Below are 26,257 nucleotides of genomic sequence, written 5' to 3'. Positions count from 1 at the left end.
TAGTAAAAAATTAAATCAGTGTATCAAGGTTAAAGTATCCTTAGAATTCAAATTGGTAGTAACTGATACATGGTGGATAAGATTACTGTAGTTAAACATAAAAATAACTCATCCCACAGTGCCTATACTGAGAAGATCTGGGCATATGCAAGTCCAATCAAATTGAAGCAGAATTGGAGTATCATTAAAATGGAGCAAAAAAATTTGCATTATATGCCAGCAGAGCTTAGTTCAGATACCAGCACCATCATTTGATAATTGTGTAATTTTGTTGACATATTTCTCAACTTTTCTTTCCAATTGGGAGACATACATCACATCTTAATATTATATTCTCAGTACATAACACAGTATCTGCTATATAATACACACTCAAATGTGTTTCATGAATGGCATCTTTCTCAGTCTTTTGGGTTGCTATAACAAAATACCTTAGATTGGGCAATTTATAAACAATGGAAATTTACTTCTCATAGTTCTGGAGGCTAGGAAGTCCAAAATCAAGGTATCAGCAGATTTAGTGTCTGGTGAGGGCTTGTACCTCATAGTTGGTGCCTTCTATGTGTCTCATATGGCAGAAAAGGCAAGGATGCTCCCTTCAGCCTCTTTTATAAGGGCACTAATCTCATTCATGAGGGCCCACTCCCATGACTAGTCACCTCCCAAAGTTCCCACCTCTTAATACCAACACACTGGGGATTAGATTTCAACACATGAGTTTTGGAGAGACACAAACAATTCACACTATAGCAGCTTCTAATTTGTATAATTTCTAATGTGAAGTTTATTTCAGGATGTCCAGCTTAGTACACATAGGATAAGGTAAAGAGTAGAGGCTTATGAGATGGGAAGCCAGAAGTGGGGAGGATAGAGAAAAAGGCTGACTAAGTAATTAGGATAATGAAAAGCTAAGGCCAAGTGGAGTTTTCTACTCTCCACCCAGTCTCCCCAGTACTTTACCAGTACTCTCCTTAGACCGAGCTAAAGGGAGTTCTGGCCTTGAACCCTGTATTTTAGAGAACCCTTTCTGGTTCTACCCTGGGAATGTGACTTCCCATGAGGCAAAGAATCCACAGAGCAAAGGAGATGTGCTCACACATACCCTGCCTCTAGACTACATCATTTTCTATGTGCATATTTGCATATATATATTCATATGATTTTCTTGTAAACAAAAATGGTTTTTAAACAACAGTGCAATAGTGAATACCCTCTTTATACCCAACTGTAAGTATGTTTCTGCTTTCCTACTCCATATTTGTAGAATGTCCACAAAATTTTATGAGAATCAGCCTAACAGTAGTTGGAAAATGTGGAATAGCTGTCAAGGACTACTTTAATGACTTATAACCATCACTGTTGGAAAAAGCCAGAAAAACAAGAAAGGAAATAAAATTTATGTAGCTAATGGACGAAATATACAGATAACTTGTAGTTAACATGCATTTGGACTTTGAGACCACTCTTAATATCTGATGGGACATTTTAATTTTAAAAACAAAAACCTTAATAAAGATAACACTCCAGTGTTAATGTAGATAGTTATATAACAGCTATTGTGAAAATAACTATCAATTTAGATGTCAGTCTTTTTGACATGGTACTTGCTCTTTTAGTTACATATTTATGTCCTTAGTATTTTTATTTGACATTTGTACAATCAAGGTATTTTTTATTTATTGCCACATGTGTTAATATGTGGTAGAAGAGAAGCATTCACAAGGAATATTTCCACTGTTATATATTAATTCATTTAACCTTCATAGCAGCTCTATAAAGTAAGCATTTTTATCTGTAATCTTCAGATGAGGAAACTGAGACACAGAGAGATTAATTTACATGAGATATTTAGGGTCCCTCAGCTAATAAATGGTATTGAGATTTCTAAACCAGTCACTGACTTCAAAAACCCTTTTTCCCCTCTACTTTTTCCTAAGTATATAACCACCCCAAATTGGATTACTGGGTCAAATTATATAAACATTTGGTCCAGTTGCTTTACAGAGTTATATAGTCTTCATTATGTTTGATGACTAACTTTAGGGAGTTTCTCCATAAGACCCTATATTACTTTGTCTTTTTTCCATTAAACTGTGTTGGTATTCAAGAAAAAAAGCATTCATAATGCAAAATGAGACCATTAGGATATTTGCACACTCAGTGCCCTTATATATGTATTTTAAGTTTCCCTTTGTTGTCTACGTATAGCAGGATTTTGGAAGGGATGAAGATAACTATTTCACAATTCAAAATAGTCTTTTTTAGCAGTGTATTTTATAGACTGTACTCACCAGGAAGGAGAAATCTGGGTTCATATCCATATGTCTTGTTAAGATATCAACATTTCAACTGCTCTTCTTAGAGTTAATTTGCCTAATTAATTCTTGATATAGGTTGAGCATCCCAAATCTGAAATGCTCCAAAATCTGAAACTTTCTAAGTGTCAGCATGATACTGACAAAGGAAATGGTTGTTGGAGCATTTCAGATTTCATATTTTTAGATTTGGGGTATGCAACCAGTGAGTATATAATGCAAATATTCCAAAATCCAAAAAAATCAATAATCCAAAACACTTCTAGTCCCAAACATTTCGGATAAGGAATAGTCAGCCTATACCACTATATAACATAAATTTTATTTATTCACAAAATGAGTGTTTATCTACTGTAACTCTTGTTATTCCTAACTAAATAATGTTGAAAATATTTTTAATACTGACAGTTTTGTTTTTCTTCGATTTTCAGAATGATTGACTGGCTGTCCTGGCCATTGGCTCAACATGTGGATACCTGGGTAATTGCACTCCTAAAAGGACTGGCAGCTGTCCAGAAGTTTACTATTTTGATAGATGTTACTTTGCTGAAAATAGAACTGGTAAGTGGGAGTATATAAATCTATTGGAATGTATAGCCTCATATAATCTATTTTTGTCTTTGGTTATCTCCTTGAAAGCATCTAATTTTGAATATGTTCTTGTTTTTATTTTGAATAGGCTTTAGAAATTTTAAAAATACCATTTAAGTATAGGTAATGAAAATAATTGTTTTCAAATATCCAGTGTGAAAACATATTCCTCCCATTTTCTCTTGAATCCAACTAATCAAGCTTTACCACCATTACTCAACCAAAATTACCTTTGATACCAGTGCTTTGCAATGTTGCTAAACTCAGGGGTCATTTCTCAGACCTCTTCTCATTTGACCTGTCAACAAGCATTTGACACAGTTGATTTTGCCCTCTTGTTTCTAGGACATACTCCCCTGGTTTTTGTCCAACTTCACTGGCATATCAATCTCCTATAATTGCTCTTTCTGACTTTTAGTGTGCCTTAGAATTCAGTCTTTGATCCACTTTCTTCTCAATCTATACTAATAGCATAGGTGTCCCATGGTTTTAAATAACATCTCTAATTTAATGACTGCCAAATTTATATTTTTAGTTCATTGTTCTCCCTTGAACTCCATATTCATGTATCCAGCTGTCTATACTTAAATCTCAAATTCACCTTATCCACAATCTAACTCCTGATTATTCCCTTTCAAATCTAGTCTTCCCCATCTTAATAAATGGCTACTCCATCCTTTCATTTGTTCAGGCCAAACACTTTGAAGCTATCCTTATCTCTGAGATGTTGTTCTCTCAGCCCATATCCTATAAATCCTACTAACTCCACCTTTAAAATATATTCAGAATCCTACCACTTTGAATGAGTTACTTCACTACCACCTTTATCCAACTTCATCATCCTCTCTGCACTGATTGCAGTAGCCTCCCTGCTCCTGCCCTTGGTCCCTATAAGTGTCACAAGGTCCTACATGATCTGCCCCACTGCTGCTTCTCTAATCCCATCTCCCATTGCTCTTGCCTCGGTCTTGTTTTACTTACTCTGTCCTTGCTATATCTGTAGCACACTAGCCTATGGGCCTCGGGGCCTGTGCAGTGTTTTGGCCCTGCTTACAATGCTCTTCTCCCAGGTATCTGCCAGGCTTATCTCATTCCCTTCAGCTTTACAGTCAGATGTCACCTTTTTCACAAGGCATTTTTTTAATACCGTATATAAAATAACGGACCCCTTTGCAATCCAGCATTCCCTGTTTATCATACCCTGCTTTATATTTCTGTGCAGCACATATAACCATGTGTTACTTTTTATTGTCGTATCCACCCTCTAGACAGTAAGCCCTGTAAAATGGAGATTTTTTTTTGATCCACTGTTTTGTCCCCAGTGCCTAGAACAGTGTCAAGCAATAGTAGTTGCTCACCAAGTATTGTTGAGTGAATTGAATGAATAGTGGACCAGGGAGCTGTCACTGTGTAAACATAGTTTGACAGATTTTCTTTTGATCAGGGAGTTTTATGAATTGTTTAGGCTATTACATTCCCCTTGATCTCTGTCGTGCTGTTATTTGCTAGCTTTCTTCTTCTCCCAAAGTTTATTATTAACATACATTATGGTAGAACTTTCCAGGAAGAGGGACATTCACATAAATAATATTTAGCCCTAGGAAAGTAACTACTAACTGGGTTACTTATTTTCCTACAAACTCTTAAGGTGGGTGTCTTGTCTTGTTTTGAAGGTTTTTAATCGACTTTGGTTTCCCCTTGTGAGACCTGGTGCTCTTGCAGTTCTTTCTCACATGCTGCTTAGTTTTCAGCACTCTCCAGAGGCATTCCATTTGGTAAGTTATGATACAGCTTTCTACATAGAAAAAGCTCATTTTTAAAATTTAGGTTAACATTGAGTCACATTTGTATACAGTGAAAAAATTGTAGGTTAGTCCTAAATCTAACAATTCTCATGTTGCTTTATGATTTAGAAAATTGAGATTGTGGGATTTCCCTTCAAGGAATGTATTTTCAGAATGTTTTGTTTCTCACCAAAACTGCCTCACGTGGAACAACTACTGGCAATTGAAAGTTACTCCTCTGCATGGGAGATGTCACTGATGGCTATCTGCTGCACGTATGAACAGTGTAGAAGGATTAAAATGGTTGAAAGCTATTGACTGCTTTAGGATTTCAAAGTCATGAAAAGCCAGTCCTTGCCTCATAAACCCAATATTAGGGCTTTTCGTTCTCTCTCAGCCCATATCCTACAAATCCTATTGACTCCACCTTTAAAATATATCTACTATCCTACCACTGTAAGCCAGCTACATCACTGGCTTTGATTTGATTTGATTTGATTTGATTATCAATTATTGCAGGTGAGGAATGGCAAAATGTTGTTTCGGGAACCTATCCATTTACCTATCTAGGGCATCACAGGAAAGTAGAATCTTAGTGTTGGTTACCTACTTTATCTAAAGTCTGATTCTCAATTTTATAGAATTAGAAACTTACTGTCAGTACAATCACAGTGTAAAAATCTTAGGGATGTTGATTCCCCATAACAAAATTTAGAGGAGACTAATGAATAAGTGCAGAATTTCAACTGTTAATTTTTAGCTAGAAATATAACTAGCCTCAGGAAACCGTATACTCACATAGGCTGCTTAGTGCCTCATTTCCACTAAAGGAAAATCCACAGGCTTTGTACTATGTAAAACTTACGAACAGGTTACCACATTATACGTTATCACTTAGGATGAGTGATTTTTGCAGTTAATTGCTCTAATTTTGGCAGTTTGATCATGAAGCAATAACCTTATATCTGTTTGTTATACAAACAAAACTCAAACTTGAACCAGTACAGCAAGTGTACCAGCAAGGTCTTTGAAGGCAAAAAACATCAATTATTTGAATTATTTGTACCTGTCTTTTAGGCACAATTGTGTGTTAGCCATTTGAGAAAAGGCTTTGTTTTCAGTGTTTCTAGGAAAGAGATTTTCTAACATAACTTTATCTTTCATTCTAATGTTTATTGATCTTCACATTGAGGACATTCCTTAATTTCTGTGATCAGTCACTTATGTTATACTCTAAACTTATTTCTGTGCTTACAGTTTTTTAAAAGACAGAAGATATCTTCTTACCTTGTATTGCTTTTTTTCTGGAAAAAGTAGTTGAAATAACAAGTATTTGAATTTGAAATATTTGGCTTACTGAAATAAACAAGTATTCAATAATTTATTAAAAAATAGTTAGCTCTTAAATTGAAAATTGTGATCTGGCTTACTAAAGCCTAAAAGCAAAGACCTAAATACTGCTTAAAGAGTGGTAAAGCCTGATTCTCTACTCAACTAAAAATAACTTGGACATGTAGTAGTGGATCATGTGGTAGTTGAATCACCTATAACTCTAAATAACTCAGCAAAGGACACAGGTTTAGGGGTTTAAGTGAGCAATAATCTGGAATCAACATCATCATAATTCATTATATTAAATATTTAAATATTTTAGGGCAAACTGAGATTGATATTATATGTTGTCATGGCTTAGGCAGCTTCTCATATGCTTTTTACTACATGGAAAAATTTATTTTAAACAGATGCTATGGCAGACAGTAATAATGGAGACAGAAAAAAATCAAACCTTCTAATGTTTTATATACTTCCTCAAAAAGTAACTGAAGTTTAGTGAGTACTATCATAATGTTTAGAAACATTTAGTTTCACTTATTCAAAAAATCAACTTGCAAGCATTTAGAAAGTAACAGCCTGCTCTGAAGTGTGTCTATATAACTGTGAAGAACTAAGTCTTATTTCCCTGTCAGGGATAATATTGACCATTTAGTAGACAACCATATAACCTGATTGCAAAGACCAAATCTACACTGGAAAAGCCTTTGGTAGATTTGGAATTATAAATTTACTCATTTCTAAAATTCTTTCTTCTTCTGTCTCTTTCTCTCCCTTCACCTCTGAGGAAACTAATTTTGGATTTCTGAGTATTTTAGCAGGAGAATATCTGATAGATGTGGCTTTATGGGACAGTTATAATTTAGATTTACTTAGAAATGTAGAGATGATAGCAATAGAGTGAACTCACTAGGAACTGGTAGTTTCATGGTCACATCAATACCTGTGACGGAGGTAAGATTATAAGAAGGTAGTGTAGGCTGGGCGCGGTGGCTCACGCCTGTAATACTAGCATTCTGGGAGGCCGAGGCGGGTGGATCGCGCAAGGTCAGGAGTTCGAGACCAGCCTGAGCAAGAGCGAGACCCCATCTCTACTAAAAAAATGGAAAGAAATGGAAAGAAATTTTCTGGCCAACTAAAATATATATAGCAAAAATTAGCCGGGCATGGTGGCGCATGCCTGTAGTCCCAGCTACTCTCGAGGCTGAGGCAGTAGGATCGCTTAAGCCCAGGAGTTTGAGGTTGCTGTGAGCTAGGCTAACGCCACGGCACTCACTCTAGCCCAGGCAAGAAAGCGAGGCGCTGTCTCAAAAAAAAAAAAAAAGAAGGTAGTGTAAAAGCTAAAAGATGCTTTAAGACCTCAAGCATAAAAGTAAAGCTAGATGGAACAGAATGAAAATAACAGTGTTAATTTAAGAATATGGTTGTTTTTGCAGGAAGGAAAGGGAGTTGATTAGGGTATTACTGTAATTGCTGTTATTCTTATTTGATGATATGATTCTAATAGAGCTGTAACTTCATTTTTACCATGAGTTAGCAACCAAAAAAATGTTCTACAAATAGAACATAATAAGATGTCTTTTAATAATACCATAAGAAGCATAAATATGTAGTATCAGGTTATAGTTTATAATTAATTGGAAAAAGTATAGTGCCATGGAATGTGCTAATACGCTATAGTGCTAATGGAATGAGCCATTTCTGTAAAATAGAATTTGTTTTATTTTTTAAATAACCTCTTATATATGTGATTGGCTTTGTATCAGTTGACTTTTTATTCTTATTTTACAATGAAAGAATGTTGTGTTGATTATCAATATTAACAGTTTTCTTCATGTTTATGAGCAATGAGCATTTTATATTTTCCTTTTATTTTTAGCCCCAATTCCTTAAAAATAGTAGAAGTTTTTGATTCTTTTTATTTTTAGAACCATCTCCTCTTTTGGGGAGATGGGAAATGGAGTTTGTGAGTAAGGATAGCCACTCTAACATAAGACATATCTCTGTGCTTATCCTGAACATAATCTTGTTACCTGAGCTTTAATTTTAGTTACATAGATAAGTTATTTCAAAGACTTTCTTGAAATAGACTTTAATGTGCAATGTATAATTCTTTCAAGTGGAAAATTTAAAATTCACACTAGATGGAGCTCTTTAGCTAATTCTAGCTTTATTTTTTCAAAAATTTGTTCCTATTGAATGATCTGGTAAATATAATTTAATAACCCTAACATTTTTCAACCCAAGGCATTACAATCATATGTGACTGTGAAAACTAGTAATAGATTTACCTTGCTCTTCTAGAAATTTTTAATTTCATAACTTTTTAAGAAAAAGTCTGTGACTGAACATAGAGAAAAGTATTTGCTGATAATATAACATTTGCATTCTATTTGTAGGCTAGAAATTTGTTGCCAATTTGTATAAATTAAGGACTATTTGTCTTTTTTTCTTTTTAGATTGTTCCTCATGTAGTTAATTTGGTTCATTCTTTCAAAAGTGATGGTCTGCCTTCCAGTACAGCCTTCTTAATACAATTAACCGATTTGATACACTGTATGATGTATCATTATTCTGGATTTCCAGATCTCTATGAACCTATTCTGGAGGCAATAAAGGTATGATGATAGTTAAATATTTGTGGAGTTGTAGACTATGATGTAATAGATGAACATAGTAAAACATTCCTATAACCATCTATCCAATTTACCATTTTATGGTAATATGGTTTTTGTTTGAGAAATACAATTAGAATCAGGTTTCATTCATGTTTAGGGAGTTCTTTCTTGCTTGCTATCATTGTAAATTAATAACCATATTTTTTCATTTCTACAATACCATCAATTATAAGGCATATCTTTAAATTTATAACAGCTTTGGGGAAATTTTATTAAAAAGAAATGGTACATTAAATGAGTACAAACATCAAATTTGCATGCCAATGTCAGACATGTTAAAATATATAAAGCATATCTTAGAATCAAGGAAATACAGTTCAATAAAAGATTTGACTTTGATTTCTTACCATTTTTAATTTTTGCTATAGACTGTTTATGAATATCCATATTTCATAGAATCTTTAGTTGAATTATTTGTGGAGTTGCCCTGTTTTTCAACTTTGTATAGACAGTGGATCCAAAATGCACTTATTCTGTTTGTGTTAAAAAATGGGTCACATGGCCGGGCGCGGTGGCTCACGCCTGTAATCCTAGCACTCTGGGAGGCCGAGGCAGGTGGATCCTTTGAGCACAGGAGTTCGAGACCAGCCTGAGCAAGAGCGAGACCCCATCTCTACTAAAAATAGAAAGAAATTATATGGACAACTAAAAATATATATAGAAAAAATTAGCCAGGCATGGTGGCGCATGCCTGTAGTCCCAGCTACTCAGGAGGCTGAGGCAGGAGGATTGCTTGAGCCCAGGAGTTTGAGGTTGCTGTGAGCTAGGCTGACACCACGGCACTCTAGCCTGGGCAACAGAGTGAGACTCCGTCTCCAAAAAAAAAAAAAAAAGGGTCACAGTAACCACACCTTCCTCTTAGTAAACTTACTGTATAATAAGGGTATAACAAAAGAACTAGAGAACTTAGCCAGACTTAATCATGAGTTATTATTAATAGAAATCTTTTTACTGTATATCTAAATCAAACTGGTTATGGTTGACCCTGGAACACAAGACTGTTAAACAATCAGTATGTACCACTGGTATGACACTTTGACACTTCAGAAGTAAATTATGGACAGGAGCATTCTGTCATGGATTTGATAGTAATGTCAATCTCTTTCTATAGCGTCACTGCCCACAGAAGAAAGCTGAGCTGTTACACTTGTGAATTGATTGCCATTCTTCAGCTTTTCAGTGCTTTTCATGTTGAAAATTCTGATAACTTATATAGGCTCAGAAGAAGCAAAGGACTCACCCTTAGCCTGAGGAGAGCACTTTCTCTTAGCTGTAAACAAAGAAAAAATTAGATTAAAATTACTTCAGAAAATATTTGTTTTCTAAGACCAAATGGTTATGGCAGTCCAAAAAGGCACTAATGATTTTGCCTGCTTTCCTTATTTTCCAGTGCTCCACTCATGCTTGAAATCATTTACACTTAAAATTTTATCTCATACTTCACAGAGTGGATAAGAAGAATCTGTATGTTGTAATAATTTTCTATATGGTTAAACATGAGATTGAATTTTCTTTTTCAAAGTTAGAGGTCATTGTGCTTAGATGCTTTCATTTTTCATCCCCTAATTACTTTGGGCTTTTATTCCTAAGTGTTAATCCTGAGTAAATATAAATAATGAATGAAAAGGGGACATTTTTATTACAAAATTTGAAAGTAAATTATTTACTGTTTAGCTTATTCAATTGTGTGCTAATTTAAGTCTTTATTCAGCTGCCTTTGCATAGCACTGCAGTATACTCTCTGATCTCTGAGTTGTATTTTGTGAACATTTTGCTGGCAAATAAGGAACATAAATTGTTCAGATATGACTAGAATTCCTGATTTTTAAATGTTCTTCAATTTGATAAACTCTGCCACTAGGAAATATTTATTTTTGCTATGCAGTGTAATTTGATTTTTTGATGACTTGCCAAATACTATTAGTGATTTCAAAACTAAGTGGGAGAAAAGAAAGTTCAAATGTCAATATAAGAATCTTCTTTATGGTGTTAATTAATTTAATAATAAAAATAGTTTTTACCTTTTAAACAGTTTTTCCTCTTTATTATCTATAGGATTTCCCTAAGCCCAGTGAAGAGAAGATTAAGTTGATTCTCAATCAAAGTGCCTGGACTTCTCAATCCAATTCTTTGGCATCTTGCTTGTCTAGACTTTCTGGAAAATCTGAAACTGGGAAAACTGGTTTAATTAACCTAGGAAATACATGTTATATGAACAGTGTTATACAGGCATTGTTTATGGCCACAGAGTAAGTTTAAATTTGAGTATTTTGATTTTAACTGTAGAAATTGATACATACTAATGAAATGTATGATGGTGGAATTATCTACACATTATTTCTTATCAGTAGCACAAATGTGTTAACATTTCTTATATTGCCTTATTGAGAAATGAAATGGCTTTTAGTGCTCAGAAACTATTAAAATATTAACTTATATAAATTCTTCTTCACGATTTATATTGTGCATTGCATTTAGAATCCCACTATTTTTTAATTACTCTGACTTGATATTTAATAGTGTCACAGAGGAATTAAGCAAGCCTCTTCCAAAAAGTTTAAGTATCCTGGAATACTTTGCTGTTATCCCATAGGACAGTGTATTTTTTTTTTAACCTATATATCTTTTGAGATCATTTTTAGTTTTATCTGCTTGTAGATGTTTTGTTGTTTATCAGATAAACAACTTCTTTTTTGATATTTAAGAAATTTAAGCTCTGCTTCCCACCCCAAGACAATAGTTACTGAATAGATATCTAAACCAGCAAGTTTCTTTGCCTTCTTATGGATTTATTTTAAAATCCATTTTTTTTTTGCAACCAGAGAATCAAAGGTTGTTAGTTATGTGAATGCTGTTTGTGAAGGTACAAAATAATGATAAACTTCTTGAAAGCCAAAAACATGGTTGAATTTTTTTCTCATTACCAACAAAGTATTCATGGAACTTGCCCAAAGATGTTTGTTTACAAATAATAAACTTTTGCAAGTTGTCATGCCTGCCTAGAGGAATCATAAACAATGAAATGTAGAGTTAGCTTTATTTTTTGGCCTTAGATTATAATATCAGTACTCAGGTAGTTTGGGTTTGGTTTAGTGTTTTGTTTTCTTTTTTGGTCTGTTTGTATTTGGAATTTTTTTTTTTTTTAAAGAAAAGGTGTATACTCTTATATGTAAGTGATACCAGGCAGAAGACTGAAAGAATCCATATCTTATCACCAGAGGTCATCTAGTCCAGACATCTCATTTTACAGATGACAGAGAAAACAGAGACCCAAAGCAATTGTAACTGGCAAGAGCAAATAAAAGAGCACTTCTTACTGAAAAGTGGCCAATAATACAGCATAGTATTATTAAATAAGAAGACAGCATATTTTATTTCTTAAGTAATATGTGAATTTTTTATGGTTTTTAAAAAAATTAAATTTAGACGTATATAGGATAAAAATCAGACACTCCCATTCTCAAAGGTAATTTCTTAACAGTTTTGTGTTCATTGTTCCAGATCTTTTTTTTGTACAGTTATGAGTTTGTACCTAATATAAAAACAAATGCATTGCTTTTTAAAAAAAAATTTGCAGAGAATTTTATTTTTATATTCTTTTCTAGCTACTTGCTTTTATCATTTAATAATTTGTGCTGGAAATATTCCCATTTTAAGGCAACATAGATGTGTCATTCTGAGTAAATGGTTATGCCATGATGTATTTAATCATATTCCTGTTGATGAATAATAGGTTGTTTTGTTTGTAATTAAAATCTTCTGCCCATATGCAGATATAGAGGATTTTCTTTGATTAGACACAAATTGCCTTCCAAAAAGGCTATAGCATTTTAAACTCATATGCTAATATATTATTGTACCTATGACCACATATCTCTACCAGCAAATCAACCTTTTAAATTTTTCCTAATCTGGGGAAAAATGTTTTTTTGTTTTAATTTGCATATGGCTGACCATTATAGTGTTTTTCCCTCTCTGTTTTTGTTTAATTGATTTGTGTTTCTCTTCTAAATAACCTTTTCTTTGTACATCTTTTTGTTGGGTCTTTTTCATTTTCATGTTGATTTATATATATTCTGGATGATAATCCTTTGTTGTTAACATGCTTCCTTCTAGTCATGTGGCTCAAATTCATGGAGTATTTTATTTATAATTTTTTATTTTATGTAGTTTAATCTGCCACTTTTCATTTACAGTGTCTGGATTTTAAAAAGCCTTCACCCTCTAAAGTTTTTCCTCTTTTTTATTTTAAATACTTCAGTAGTTTTGTGTTTTACATTTAGTGAATTATTCCTTTGGCATCTATAAGGACATAAAATCTTATCTAGCTCCATTTTTTCCCAAATGGATACCCAATTGTTCCTTTACTATTTTTTGAATAATTTATCCTTTTCTCATGCTGTACTACTGTCACACTCTTTAAATCACTTTAACTTCATAGTGCTTTTTTATGATAGCATATTTTTTATTTCATGCAGATTTGAAAGAATTTATAAGTTACTTAAGCTATAAATTAATAGCTTAACCTATTTCTGTTTGCTAGAAAATAGGCATAATATGTGACAGCACATAGGCCAGTGCCAGGCCATATAGTAAGTGTTCACTTATCGTCGTTCTCTGCTTCCTTCTTTACTGTATTATAGGTGGTAACTTTATTAGGTAAAGGGCCATCAAGTAAGTGAAGTTTTACTTGGAGGATAGTAAGTTCTTGAACTAACTTCCTTTTAGCTTTTAAAAAGTCTTTTCAAAAATGCATGTGTGTATACACATATATACATAAATCATTATATTTTATTCTCTTTCAGTTTCAGGAGACAAGTATTATCGTTAAATTTAAATGGATGCAATTCATTAATGAAAAAATTACAGCATCTTTTTGCCTTTTTGGCTCATACACAGGTGAGTATATATGTGTGTAGTATGTTTATGTTAACTGCATTGGTAATATTTTTTATACTTTACATTATACTGAACTTTTTTAACTGATGAACAAATATATCTATCACACATCTCACCTAACACAACAAATCTACTTAGAAGTGCTAAAGAGGTGCTGCCTAAAATATCTAGATATCGGCATATGCCCTAAGTTTTTATTTTTTCCCTCTGCTTCCCATTCTTATAGATGAATATTATTCAGACCCATTGTTCTAAAAATTAATGCAAATAAGATCTGATTTCCTATCCAACAAATAAAGCTTCTTCAGGAAGAATTCTTTTTAAATGCATCTTTAATAGCTTACAGATACTAAATTAATAGATTTGTGCAATAATGAGTAACTAAAATAATTTTGTAGTACCTAGACTTCCTTTTTCTCTCTTTTCTTGTATATACCCTTTCATTATGACTAAAGATCTCTGTAGTTCCGTTTATCTTAAGTTATAGAGGTTAAAATTTTGTGATCTTTTATGTCCACAAAATAATCTAAGGAGATTAATTTATGCTAAGGGCAAAGAAGGTCACGTATAGTAAATATTCACTCAAAAGACATTTATTGAGAGACACTTTATGTAGTCTCTTGATAAACATTCAAAGAGGAATCCTCACGTACGGCGAACTTAGGGGTTAGGTTTTGAGCCTATACACATGAATATTATATATCATTTATATATAATATATATTATTATTATTTTCTGGTTTTATTCTGATTGCCTTTGTCTCACAGAGGTCTACATGAGCAGTCGTTAGGGCTAAAAGAGAAGAGAGATTCAGAATTGACAGGATTCAGTTGATGGGAATGCCTTGTTTTCTATCCATAAGCTGAGAAATACCTCAAGTACAACTTCTTAAATGGAAAGAATTGAGCCAGGATTGACATATGGGATGATAATGATGGTTTATGAGTAGTAATTTACTCAAAGAGATAATTTTATTATTCTTTACCTGGGGGGAAATGTGTTCACAAATTAAATTTAACATTTTAGGAACAAGGAAAATGAAAACAGTGAAAACTACCTCCTTTCCTCACTCCCCCATTGTTGCTTAGTAAATTGATTTCTGTACTTGCTTTATCACTGGTTTGTATTTACTATATAATACATATGTTATATATATTTATACAGCTATCCAAACTATATTAACTTACTAAATCAGAGCTACTAGGAATAAAACCTTAGGGGAGGTTTCCCTGCTCCCAAGAAAAGAATAGACATTAACAGGAGCCTAATTCAAGTTCTGCCACAACTGAGACCCTCTCTGGTAACAGACTGACAGGGATTATTTTAGGTAGGTAGATTTCCCTATATAATTGAAAAGTCTTTTTTTTCTTATAATTAATAAAGCTAACATTTGTTGAGCATTTGAAATTTTTTAGCCCCTTTGCTAAGTCTTTTATCTTTTAATCTTTAAAACCAAGCTATCAGGCAATTTATAAGGTATATCCCCCTTTTACAAATGAAGAAACTAGGCTTAAGTTATCTGCTCAGGGTCATGCACACAAGTAGCAGGATTGGGATATGAACCAAATGGCTCTGAAGCCCATGCTCAACCAGTATGCTAAACTTTCTTCAAAATGCTATAAACACCCCTAACTTGGGTAAAATTTTCCTTAACTGAGGACTCCATTGTCATATGCCATAAATATTCAAAGTGTTGGGAGACATTCTACTAAGTGAAGTATCCCAAAAATGGAAAAATAAGCACCACATGTACTCACCATCAAATTGGTTTCACTGATCATCACCTAAGAGCACATTTAGGAATAACATTAATTGGGTGTGGGGCAGATGTGGAGGAGGAGGGGATGGGTGTATACATACATAATGAGTGTGATGCGCATCATCTAGGGGATGGACACGCTTAAAGCTCTGATGGGGGAGAGGTGGGGGCAAGGGCGATATACGTAATCTAAACTTTTGTACCCCCATAATATGCTGAAATTTAAAAAAAAAAAGGGTTGGGAGAAATCCAAAGTTTCAAATTATAATCACATCTTTTCAGATACCTTTTCAGGTTTTCTTTTTTTTTCGTTTGTCATGGCAAAATTTAGGATTTGAACCTAGCTTACTCCAGAATATATGATCAACTACTAGTCTAAACTGCCTCTCTACTTAAAAGAAAAAAAATCAGCAAGGTCCCTAACTGGTGTGCTTACATTCTGCACATTTCTGACGTGTACCCCCCCGTCAAGGAAATTTTCACCTCAAGTACATATGCATGACTCTATAGAGTATTCCCCTTATTACTTTGTTGAAGATATATATTCTTTAACATATCTTTTTCTGATTTGATTTTTTTAAAAATTGTGAACTCAGTCACATGAGTGTCATAGAGGGATAATGACAGGAACATTACATCAAGTATTAGTGACTTAGGTTCTAATGTAATCCCCTGTACCATTCATGTAGCTGTCTGACCTTGGACAAGTCACATAATTTTTCTAGCTCTGTATTCTCTTCAGAGTGAGAAGTTAGGACCAAAGGTTAACTAAATTTATTTCTAACTCATTTTATCTGCTCCTTAGTTGCCGCCATGTCTGGCACTTTTTAGTAAAGGCTGAGTACAATGTAATTTTAAGTGATCTTCACTAAACATTGTATATTAAGATTTCAGTTACTTATTTCATGGTGTGTATCTTGTATTTTCTCTACTGCTGTCAAAAGAGAGAAGCATATGCACCTCGGATATTCTTTGAGGCTTCCAGACCTCCATGGTTTACTCCCAGGTCACAGCAAGATTGTTCTGAATACCTCAGGTTTCTGCTAGACAGGTAAAAAGTATTTTTAAAATTATGATTTGAATTGTATCATTTCATAACAGTTTATTTCTGCTTAGTATTGTCTCTACCTTTTAAAACATATTTCAAGTGTTAATCTTTAAAATATTCCTGTATTTATTGTATGTTTTTTAAGATTTCTTTTGTTTTTTATTTGGTTTCTGTTTTGGGTTTTCTTTCTTTATCCATCTGTTCTCAAAGTGTGATACAAGGACCCCTAAGGATTCCCAAAACACTTTTAGGAGTCTGTGAGGCCTTCGCTTTTTCAACTAAATATCTGTGTGAGGCCAGATTTCCTTTATATGCTTCATCCAAAAAAACATATAACAGTAGATAGAATGCAGAGAAAATATGAGGATCTAGCTGTCTCCAATTAAGCCAGATACTTAAAATATTTGCAAAATGTAAAACACTGCCATTCTTCTTATTTGTTTTTGGTTTTAGAAAATATAACTATGTTTCATTTTCAAAATGTTATTTATATTAACATGAAATGGATTCATTATTTTTCTAAATGTGTTAATATGTTATTGGTTTTATTCTCAGTTTTTGAGTACAGTAAATGTTGATAGATATAACCCACATAAAGTTCTTGTGTTTTTTTTAGTTATTTTTAAGAGTATAAAGGAGTCCCGGGACCAAAAAAGTTAAGTCATTCCTTTAGACAAGTACATAGCTATATGGGTTTGGTATATTTTACTGGCTCCTAACCACTTAGTTAATAAAACTATTATCTTCTTGTACCTCTCTGTCTTTGCTCTCTTCTGTTGTATGACTAGTGAAGTTAGTTGGGCTCACCATGTGCAGCCTTCCTTCCTTTCAACACAGGATCTATTTGGTGGTTTCTTTGTGCTAGACTTACTATGATATGCCAGGCAGACAGAAATATAATAACTATAATGTAATAAGTGCCATAAAATAGCAGTATGAAGAAGGTTTAATGAGAATATAGAGTAGTAATAGCCCCCTAACTTCTCTTCTGCATTCTTGAACTATTAAACACTCTTTTTGATTAAAAGAGGAAAAACTTCATTTTTTTAAATTAAGCATTATATGTAATGAAAATAACTTGGCTATTTATATAAACCAGCAATATTTTTAAATAGAAATGACATTTAAACTTAAATGAAGTAGCTATATAATGATATATTCTCCTGCAGGCTCCATGAAGAAGAAAAGATCTTGAAAGTTCAGTCCTCACATAAGCCTCCTGGAAGTCTGGGATACAGTGAAACTTCTTTACAGGAAGTCGATAATAAAGCAGCTGTACTAACAGAGACCCCTTGCACAAGTGACGGTGAGAAGACTTTAATAGAAAAAATGTTTGGAGGAAAACTACAGACTCACATATGTTGTTTGAACTGCAGGAGTACCTCACAAAAAGTAGAAGCCTTTACAGATCTCTCACTTGCCTTTTGTCCTTCCTCTTCTATGGAAAACTTGTCTTTCCAAGGTCCAGCATCATCACCCAATACACAAGATGGTGGTCTAATGCAAGCCACTGTACCGGGTCCTTCAGAAGAACCAGTAGTTTATAATCCTGCAACAGCTGCCTTTATCTGTGACTCGGTTGTGAATGAAAGAACAATAGGCAGTCCTCCTGATGAGTTTTACTGTACTGAAAACACTTCTGTCCCTAATGAATCTAACAAGATTCTTGTTAATAAAGATGTACCTCAGAAACCAGGAGGTGAAACCACACCTTCAGTAACTGACTTACTAAATTATTTTTTGGCTCCAGAGATTCTTACTGGTGACAACCAATATTATTGTGAAAACTGTGCCTCTCTGCAGAATGCTGAGAAAACTATGCAAATCACGGAGGAACCTGAATACCTTATTCTTACTCTCCTGAGATTTTCTTATGATCAGAAGTATCATGTGAGAAGAAAAATTTTAGACAACGTGTCACTGCCACTGGTTTTGGAGTTGCCAGTTAAAAGAACTACTTCTTTCTCTTCATTGTCAGAACGTTGGTCTGTAGATGTTGGCTTCACTGATATTAGTGAGAACCTAGCTAAAAAATTAAAGCCTTCTGGGACTGAAGAAGCTTGCTGCCCAAAATTGGTGCCCTATCTGTTAAGTTCTGTTGTCGTTCACTCTGGTATATCCTCTGAAAGTGGGCATTACTATTCTTATGCCAGAAATGTCACAGGTACAGAGTCTTCATACCAGATGTGCCATCAGTCTGAAACTCTGGCATTAGCATCCTCCCAGAGTCATTTACTAGGGAGAGATAGTCCCAGTGCAATTATTGAACAGGATTTGGAAAATAAGGAAATGTCAAAAGAATGGTTTTTATTTAATGACAGTAGAGTGACATTTACTTCATTTCAGTCAGTCCAGAAAATTACGAGTAGATTTCCAAAGGACACAGCTTATGTTCTTTTGTATAAAAAACAGAACAGCACTAATGGGTTAAGTGGTAATAATCCAACCAGTGGACTCTGGATAAATGGAGACCCACCTCTACAGAAAGAACTTATGGATGCTATAACGAAAGATAATAAACTATATTTACAGGTAAGTTGGAAATACAAGCTTTAGTATTTGTGGAAAATATTAAATAATTGGCAGTTGGTTAAATGAGTACCCTAATTTTGAAACCTAACTTAAATGTTTTCAAGGAACTCTGAAACTTGAGTCTGGATTTATATGAAATGAGCTGAACCTGTATAATAAAACTGTCTTACTTTCTAATATTGTGAATTAATTATTAAAAGTGGCAATTAGATGCAATATAGAAGACCTTATTTATTTTTATTTACAAACGTGTTCATTATAAAATCATATCACACAGAAATATACAAAGTTTGATAGAATGGAAGTATCCTCCTTCTTCCCCTTAGTCTCACCTGAGGAGAAACAACTGCTAAATTTGGTATTTATTCCTGAAAGATCTTTGTGTAAATATTTTAAGGGCTATTTATTGACATTCAAGTGGATAAGATAAAGAACACTAAAAGGTAGTATAAAGAAAGGATATTTGTATTTTTTGAGGACCTGGTCAGTAAAACCAAGGAGATAACAGAACAATTAATAAAAGCCATGGAATAAAAGTTTCATGAGATGAATTTATTGATAAATACACTTTTTTAAGGAGTTAGTGATTTTATTACTTTAAAGTTAATAAAAGTCTTTCTGAAAGTTTTTTCTTTGAAACCAGCCAACTTGCTCTCAACATAAAAGATCAGTAGTAAGTTATGGGGGAAATTGTAGGTATATTGAGTAGTCCCAAGTGATTTTGAGTTTAAATGAGTAAATTTCTAAAAATTTTGTGTTTGAAAGTCGGAAAATTCCTAAAAGATACAGATAGAATAAGAGAAGAAATGGGCCACTATAGTATTGATGTTTAGAGGAAAATTTTCTCAAAAGCTTTCAAATATACATTATAAAATACTCAAATAATGATGCATGATACATTTTTATTTAAAAAAGTACAGCAGTATTATAGAGTAACACAAAAACAATAAACTTTACAGAAAAAAAATGGAAATTCAGAATATTTGTTAGAACTGATGCACTACCAAAGACTCATCTGACATCCAGTCAGATGGCCTGTGATTAAGGTAATAAAAATAGAATGTGTTCAACTATGTCCTTCTTACTGGATATCCTGTAAGCACTAGTAATTAATTGTGATTCTTGAAGATTAGAGAGGTGGAATGAGGGGAAGAGGGTTAAGTTGAAATAGAAAATTTCTGTAATGTAAAATATAGACAATAAGACCTAGTGCAATCTTGACTTTTAGAAATGTTTGTGTTATCAGTGATTGGGTGAAATATATTTATCAAAGGAGAAATGTGGGTTTCGAAAGATAAGAAACTACTCTAATTTCTGAGATTGTAATGCCTAATGCTTTTATGGCCGTAACAGCTACTTACATTACAACCTAGCTCTAAATGATTTTCCAGTTTAACTACCTTGCCATTTCCTTCATTACTTTCTGATTATACAGTATTTGAGCATGAGGAGTCATTGTTTTCATTATTATTTTAAGGCTCTTATGTTAGTATAAAGAAAAAGCTTTATGTATTTTGTAAATTCAGTTTTTCAGTGTTTTACATTTTTAATTCCATCTTAAGTTTCTTATTGGAAGGTTGTTTAATGCAAAAAACAATATTGCAAAATTTTACAATAAGGTATTTATTTACCTATATTAAGACTGGCTATTAAAGCTTCATTATCCAAGTGCCTTTTTAAAGCACAGTAATAAATATTCATTCTTAATTAGGAACTTAAGTATATTTAGATTGCGATTATTTACTTTTAAGTACAGTAATGTGATTGATAAAGGCTTGAATTTTAAGCTTTAGCATACCATTTAACCAAATTATTCTGGTATTTTAAATTTGTGTTAAGAGATTCTATGTTTATTCTGTTGTACTGATGAAACATGCTCATAAATGCCAGGCAGTGGGAAATCATGTTGAGATTTTGTATACAGAAGTTTTCAGCTATCATTTCGAACACATGGAGCATGTATGTGTGGGTTTTTGTTCTTATTCCCATTTTTTTTTTTACATCCATTTTTGAAGTATGGTTCAAAATTTATGTCCATTTCATAGCTAATGCTTTATATTATAAAATGTCATGCTTTATAATAGATTACTATGTCTCGATTAGAACACAACTTTAACTTTAAGAAATGGTATTAAACTGATTTATAAAACAACTGTAAAAACTTAAATCGTAAAAGTAAGGATGTGGAGTGAACATTTTGAGTTCCTTTGCTCTTAAGCAATACTACAAATGAACTTACCATTTTAGTACATAGCAGGGTTCATAATCACATTAAAAACTCACCTTATGATAATTTTACTTTTTTTAGGATTTCATTTTTCAATTTTAGGATTCCCCATTTAAATTTAAATCTAGCTACACCAGATTTTCAAGTGTTAGAAAAAAATGTTGCTCTTTCTAGTATTGGCAGGATTAATGGTTTTGAAAAGCCCAGGCAGAAAATCCTACATGACAAACCATTTTGTATTCTATGTATGCAAGCCTGACACATAGGAAAATAATGCAAATGTGGATCTCGAAGTAAATTTTGGAACAGGCTTTTCTCTTCATATATTTCTTTTCCTTCAGTCCAACTTCCATTTGGAATATCTGCATTTTTTTAGTGTCTAGATTACAAAAACTATGCCTTTGGTTAGGATCCAGTGAGAGAAAGATTGTGTAAGTACCACCACGGTTGCATCGTGAAGATTACCACCCCGTCTGTCCCACGTCCACCACAGACAGCTTTCTGTCTTCTCTTGCTTTGTTTCTTTCCTTTGTTTCTTTGGTTGAGGTGGTAGTTTAATTTCTTAATTTTTTTTAACATATATACAGAAGAGTATACAATATATGTGTACAGTTTAAAGAAAAACGAATTAATTTAATGTCAACAATTTTACTTGAATGAGAGATCTAAATATACTGAAAGTTACTTGTCCCAAAGCAATAATAACTTTCTGTGACTAAATGTGTAGTCCACTATTGAAATTAGAATTAATTTTAATACTTGATAAAATTTATGGCATAAATTATATATTCTATGAGAATCATAATTTTGACATTGTACACAGTGTTCTTATCTATATTAAGTAAGAAGAAAGACAGTTTTTCCTACTTCTATTCATTGTTTAAGCTTATCTTCAGAAAACAATATCACACATTTTTCTCAGTCAGCCATATATTTATATAAACAGATAACAAAGCAAAAAAGAAATACTACTCTTTTGGGAACCTGTGTCTTGAAATAAAATAATAGGTTTTGTAGATGTCAGAAAGCACTGGAGTTATTAATTTTATGTTTTATGTGTCCTTCCACGTAGTTTCTGGGAGGGAATCACTTTATAACAAAGTATAGGCAAAATTTGCTGTGTCTTTTGGGAACAGAACTTCTTGAACTCTACCTTACATATTCATTCAGTTTTAACTCATTAGGGAACATATCTATATCTGAAATCAAATGTTATTTCTTAGATACAGAGTCATAGTTTCATTGCTTGTTTGCATAGTTTAATTGGTTATAGAGCTAGAGCAAGGAGGATTTTGGTTTTTATTTTTGTGTCCTTTTCTGCTGTATCTATCTATGGCTTTTATTTTCTATCTGTAAAACATTTGTAATTCTTTAATTTTACAGATTGAAGAATAAATTAATATGTATCACCTCAAAAATAACTGTGTGGGTAGACATTATATAGAGGAGACAGCAATTATAAATGTCATAAATGACACAGTAGATGCAAAAAGTTTGTAAGATATGCTGCAAATTAAATTTTAAAAGCTTTTTCAGAGACAGGTTAATTAGGTCATTCTGTTGCAGGAGTTTCTTATTGAAGGTCTCTTTCAGCCCTAAAAATATGTGATTCTTGTGTATTGGGAGTCACACAGCGGGCACTGTATGCTGCTGAGAAATAAGGTGTCTATAATGTGAGGGATAGATAACAGGGTAAGCCTGGATTTTTTTCTTCATAGTGAAAAATTGAGCATCTTGTGAAGGGAAAAGAATAGTTAAATAAATTTATCTAGAAATTATAACATAGTATTACCTGGGCAGATGGAACAAAGTCATTGTGATTTAATTTGAAAAATTGGAAATAATACAGTTTTTGTTATTGTTGGTAACTGTATTTTAAAAGTTCTTCAGGATGATTATGCTAACAAATTAAGGGTTATACTGTTACCAGTGGCTTTTAGACCATATTGTTAGCCACCCCACTTGAAAGCTATAGACCCTCTCACAGAAAAATGGGCACCAGAATATTTTGCATATTCTTCCAAAGAGTTTGTGGGCCCCTAGTTTTGGAATCCAGTTTTACACCATGCCAAATGAATTTGCTGTTATTTATTCTCATTTGCTCTATTTAAAGCTAAATGCCTAATAGTGTTATAGTCTAATATGTCCCTGACATTTAGATGAATATGACTGATTTCTGATGAAAGTTCTGTTAATCTGGTAGAGAAAAGTTTTAAGTATTAATGTAAGGAGATAGGTTTCATTGTACTTATCTTTGGTTTTTGAGACCTGTCTTACAAATTTATTGAGAAATAGTTTTAAGGAAGGGGTAGAAAAAATTCAGGCTTCTTCCCATAGTTATACCTTTTACTGTAATCACCCACTTCCAGAATAGCTCCAGTTGATAGAGAGTGGATAATCCATTGTGATAACCTTTGAATTCTACATTCTGTATATTAGAAAAAAATCTATTCCAATGTGTATTAGAGAATGTTGCAAGAGCTGTAATGTTTTCTGTAGAGAAATTTTATGACCTAGGGGTGTTAGTTTCCTCTCTTGTAAAGTGAGCTATTGAAACAGAATGAATGGCTTTTAGGATCTGTTGTTCTGTGGAGTTGCACCAGGACTTTGCTGTCTGCCTAGTTTGCTCCAAAGATGATTATGTACTTCATATCATTTGGTAAGAGTTTGATAAAGATTTGATGTGGTCAGTATTTTTAAAGTTATTGAGATTTCAAGGATGCTAAGGATTAAGATACTTTTAAAATATTTGTATAGATGCTATACCGTGTATTATATTTAGCATTTTAATTTCATAAAAATTATTTTCAATTTTAGGAACAGGAGTTAAATGCTCGAGCCCGGGCCCTACAAGCTGCATCTGCCTCCTGTTCATTTCGGCCCAATGGATTTGATGACAATGACCCACCAGGAAGCTGTGGACCAACTGGTGGAGGGGGCGGAGGAGGATTTAATACAGTTGGCAGACTTGTATTTTGATTCTGAGAGAGTCCAAAATGCACTGATCACAAAGCATCCAATACTATGACTGTTAAAATGTCAGACTGTAACAAATATCATATCTATCTTTTATTTTTCTTTTGGACCCTTATACTTTAAGAAAACACATTCAGTCCTTATTTTTATTTCTTTGACAATACATTTATTAACAAAATGCATCATGGGGAAAAAAATCTACCTCTTAAAATTCTATTTGCTTTTATGGTTAGACACGCTTGACCAAAAATGTTCAGAGGAAAATATGTACCTGGTCCCTAATTAAGCTGCATTAAATTTGGTAGAAGCACTTCAATGGTCTATCTTCAGTTTTACTACATAAAAATATAATTCATTTAGTATTCTTTATTTTAAAAAATTGATGGTAGAGGTAAACAAAATATTGTTTTCAAAAAATTCTTTATTTTCTATGTAGTTACCCCATTATTCAAGTCTTTGAAAATACCAGAGATGATACAGTCTCTAATAAAGGCAATAACATAAAATTTTATCAAGCTATAGGATTTCAGGATTTCGTTTAGTGCTGTTTTCAGCATCACTGTATTTGCATTGCAAGTACAAATGTTTTAAAAAAGGATTATTTATGCATATGTGCTGAGTTGATTTTAAGAAAGGTGCATGATCCTGTAGGAGCAACATTTTTACCTAAAAATTGCTAACTTTATAGTATTTCTAATTGTTCAAGGATTTTAAAAGTCTATTTCAGGGAGTATCTCTTCTGTGTGTTTTGAAGAAAGTGAGTTCTGTATGTGCCTTGCAGTACTGTAATTCAAAAATAGGAATCTTTGGCTGCGAAAAAGTTTTTTTAAAAATGAAATGTTAGGAAGTAATTTTTGTGCTAACATTAAAAATATAACTTTTTGAAAGGTATTAGATTTTCCAGAAGTAAAAATATGATGGTTCTAAATCAATAAATGTGATAGTTCATTTTTAATTCTTAGAAGAATTCAGAGGAAATGAACATAGCTAAGTAAAAAATCTTTCTTCATTTTGTGACTTAATACTCAGTATATTAAACATTGATCACATATTTTTAGAGTTGTACATTTGGGGTGTTTGTTTGTCTGAGTCATGTGTCTTGCACAGTTGTTTCTATTTCATAGTTTCATATAAAATGTTACAATGCCAGTCCCAACCTCCCCATATTTTCTTTTGCCAGCAAACTGGAAACATGTCAATTCTCCTAGGTCTTGATTATACAGTATTCAAGAGTTATCCCAATTATCCCCCTTCCTAAAGGTTTTAACTTATCCATGGTTGTACATTGTTCTGAAGATTGGTCTCATATTCATTTTGAAAACATTTTAAGGAAATAATGTTCTTTAGTGATTTGGGGTTTCTCTTTTTCCTGAGCTTTATGGCAGTGGCTAAAAAACAGAACTCCTCATCTTCTTTCCACTCCCTCCCACTCCTAACCTGTTTTTAGTCCCCAGGAAGATTAGGAAAACATATTGGATTAAAAACTGGAAATTCTTTGCAGAATTACTCAAGATTATAAATGAATGAACCAGAAAGATTTTTATCATGCTTTCCTGTGGTCTTCCTCTTATTCTACTAGTGAATTTTTGAGCTACCTGATGTGTTCAGTTATGCACTAGCTAGCGATTATAATCAGATTGTATCAGTCTTGGCATTTATTGAAATTGGTAAAGTCATTTAAATATTTGGTACATTGATCTTGGTCTAGGAAGCTTCTAGGAACTTCCATAAAGGCAATTAGACCTATACAGTTTTATCTATGAATATCAAGTCTTTCAAGGATTTTATGTTTTAAGATATGTATTGAATTTTCAAAATGATAACAAAAGATGAAACTCTAGTTATAGTCTTCCCTCGGTATCTGCAGAGGACTGGTTCCAGAACGCCTCTCCCACCAAAATCTGCAGATGCTTAAATCCCTTATATAAAATGGCATAGTATTTGCATATAACCTATGTACAACATCCCAAATATTTGAAATCATCTCTAGATTATTTGTAATACCTAATACAATGTAAATGCTATGTAAATAGTTGCTATACTGTATTTTATTTGTATTATTTGTATTGTATAGTTATTGCTTTTTTTCTAATATATTCTTTCTGCAGTTGTTTGA

The 26,257-nt window shown here is 33.0% G+C and overlaps 1 protein-coding gene and 1 long non-coding RNA gene across 3 annotated transcripts in view; one reads left to right on the top strand and one right to left on the bottom strand.

Annotated features, from left to right (window-relative positions):
• The window catches only part of USP38 (ubiquitin specific peptidase 38), a 32,049-nt gene extending 6,843 nt beyond the window's left edge, over positions 1-25,206 (top strand). For both annotated transcript variants that reach the window (XM_045552208.1, XM_045552209.1), the window contains 8 exons: positions 2,747-2,876; positions 4,580-4,681; positions 8,482-8,640; positions 10,756-10,949; positions 13,506-13,599; positions 16,303-16,409; positions 17,576-18,938; positions 23,983-25,206. In XM_045552208.1, the coding sequence (XP_045408164.1) occupies positions 2,747-2,876; positions 4,580-4,681; positions 8,482-8,640; positions 10,756-10,949; positions 13,506-13,599; positions 16,303-16,409; positions 17,576-18,938; positions 23,983-24,144 (2,311 nt within the window). In that variant the 3' untranslated portion in view covers positions 24,145-25,206. The remainder of the gene's footprint in view (positions 1-2,746; positions 2,877-4,579; positions 4,682-8,481; positions 8,641-10,755; positions 10,950-13,505; positions 13,600-16,302; positions 16,410-17,575; positions 18,939-23,982) is intronic.
• Positions 9,954-16,499, bottom strand: LOC123638538. The gene is made up of 3 exons (XR_006735386.1): positions 16,319-16,499; positions 10,722-10,870; positions 9,954-9,970 (listed from the first exon to the last, which is right to left on the bottom strand). It is a non-coding gene; the product is annotated as an uncharacterized LOC123638538 (long non-coding RNA).
• Positions 25,207-26,257: the final 1,051 nt, after the last annotated feature.

The sequence above is a fragment of the Lemur catta genome, chromosome 5 (assembly GCF_020740605.2).
Source record: "Lemur catta isolate mLemCat1 chromosome 5, mLemCat1.pri, whole genome shotgun sequence".
Lineage (NCBI taxonomy): Eukaryota > Metazoa > Chordata > Mammalia > Primates > Lemuridae > Lemur > Lemur catta.
The sequence above is the reverse complement of the archived record's forward strand: the minus strand, read 5'-3'. Positions and strand labels throughout refer to the sequence as shown.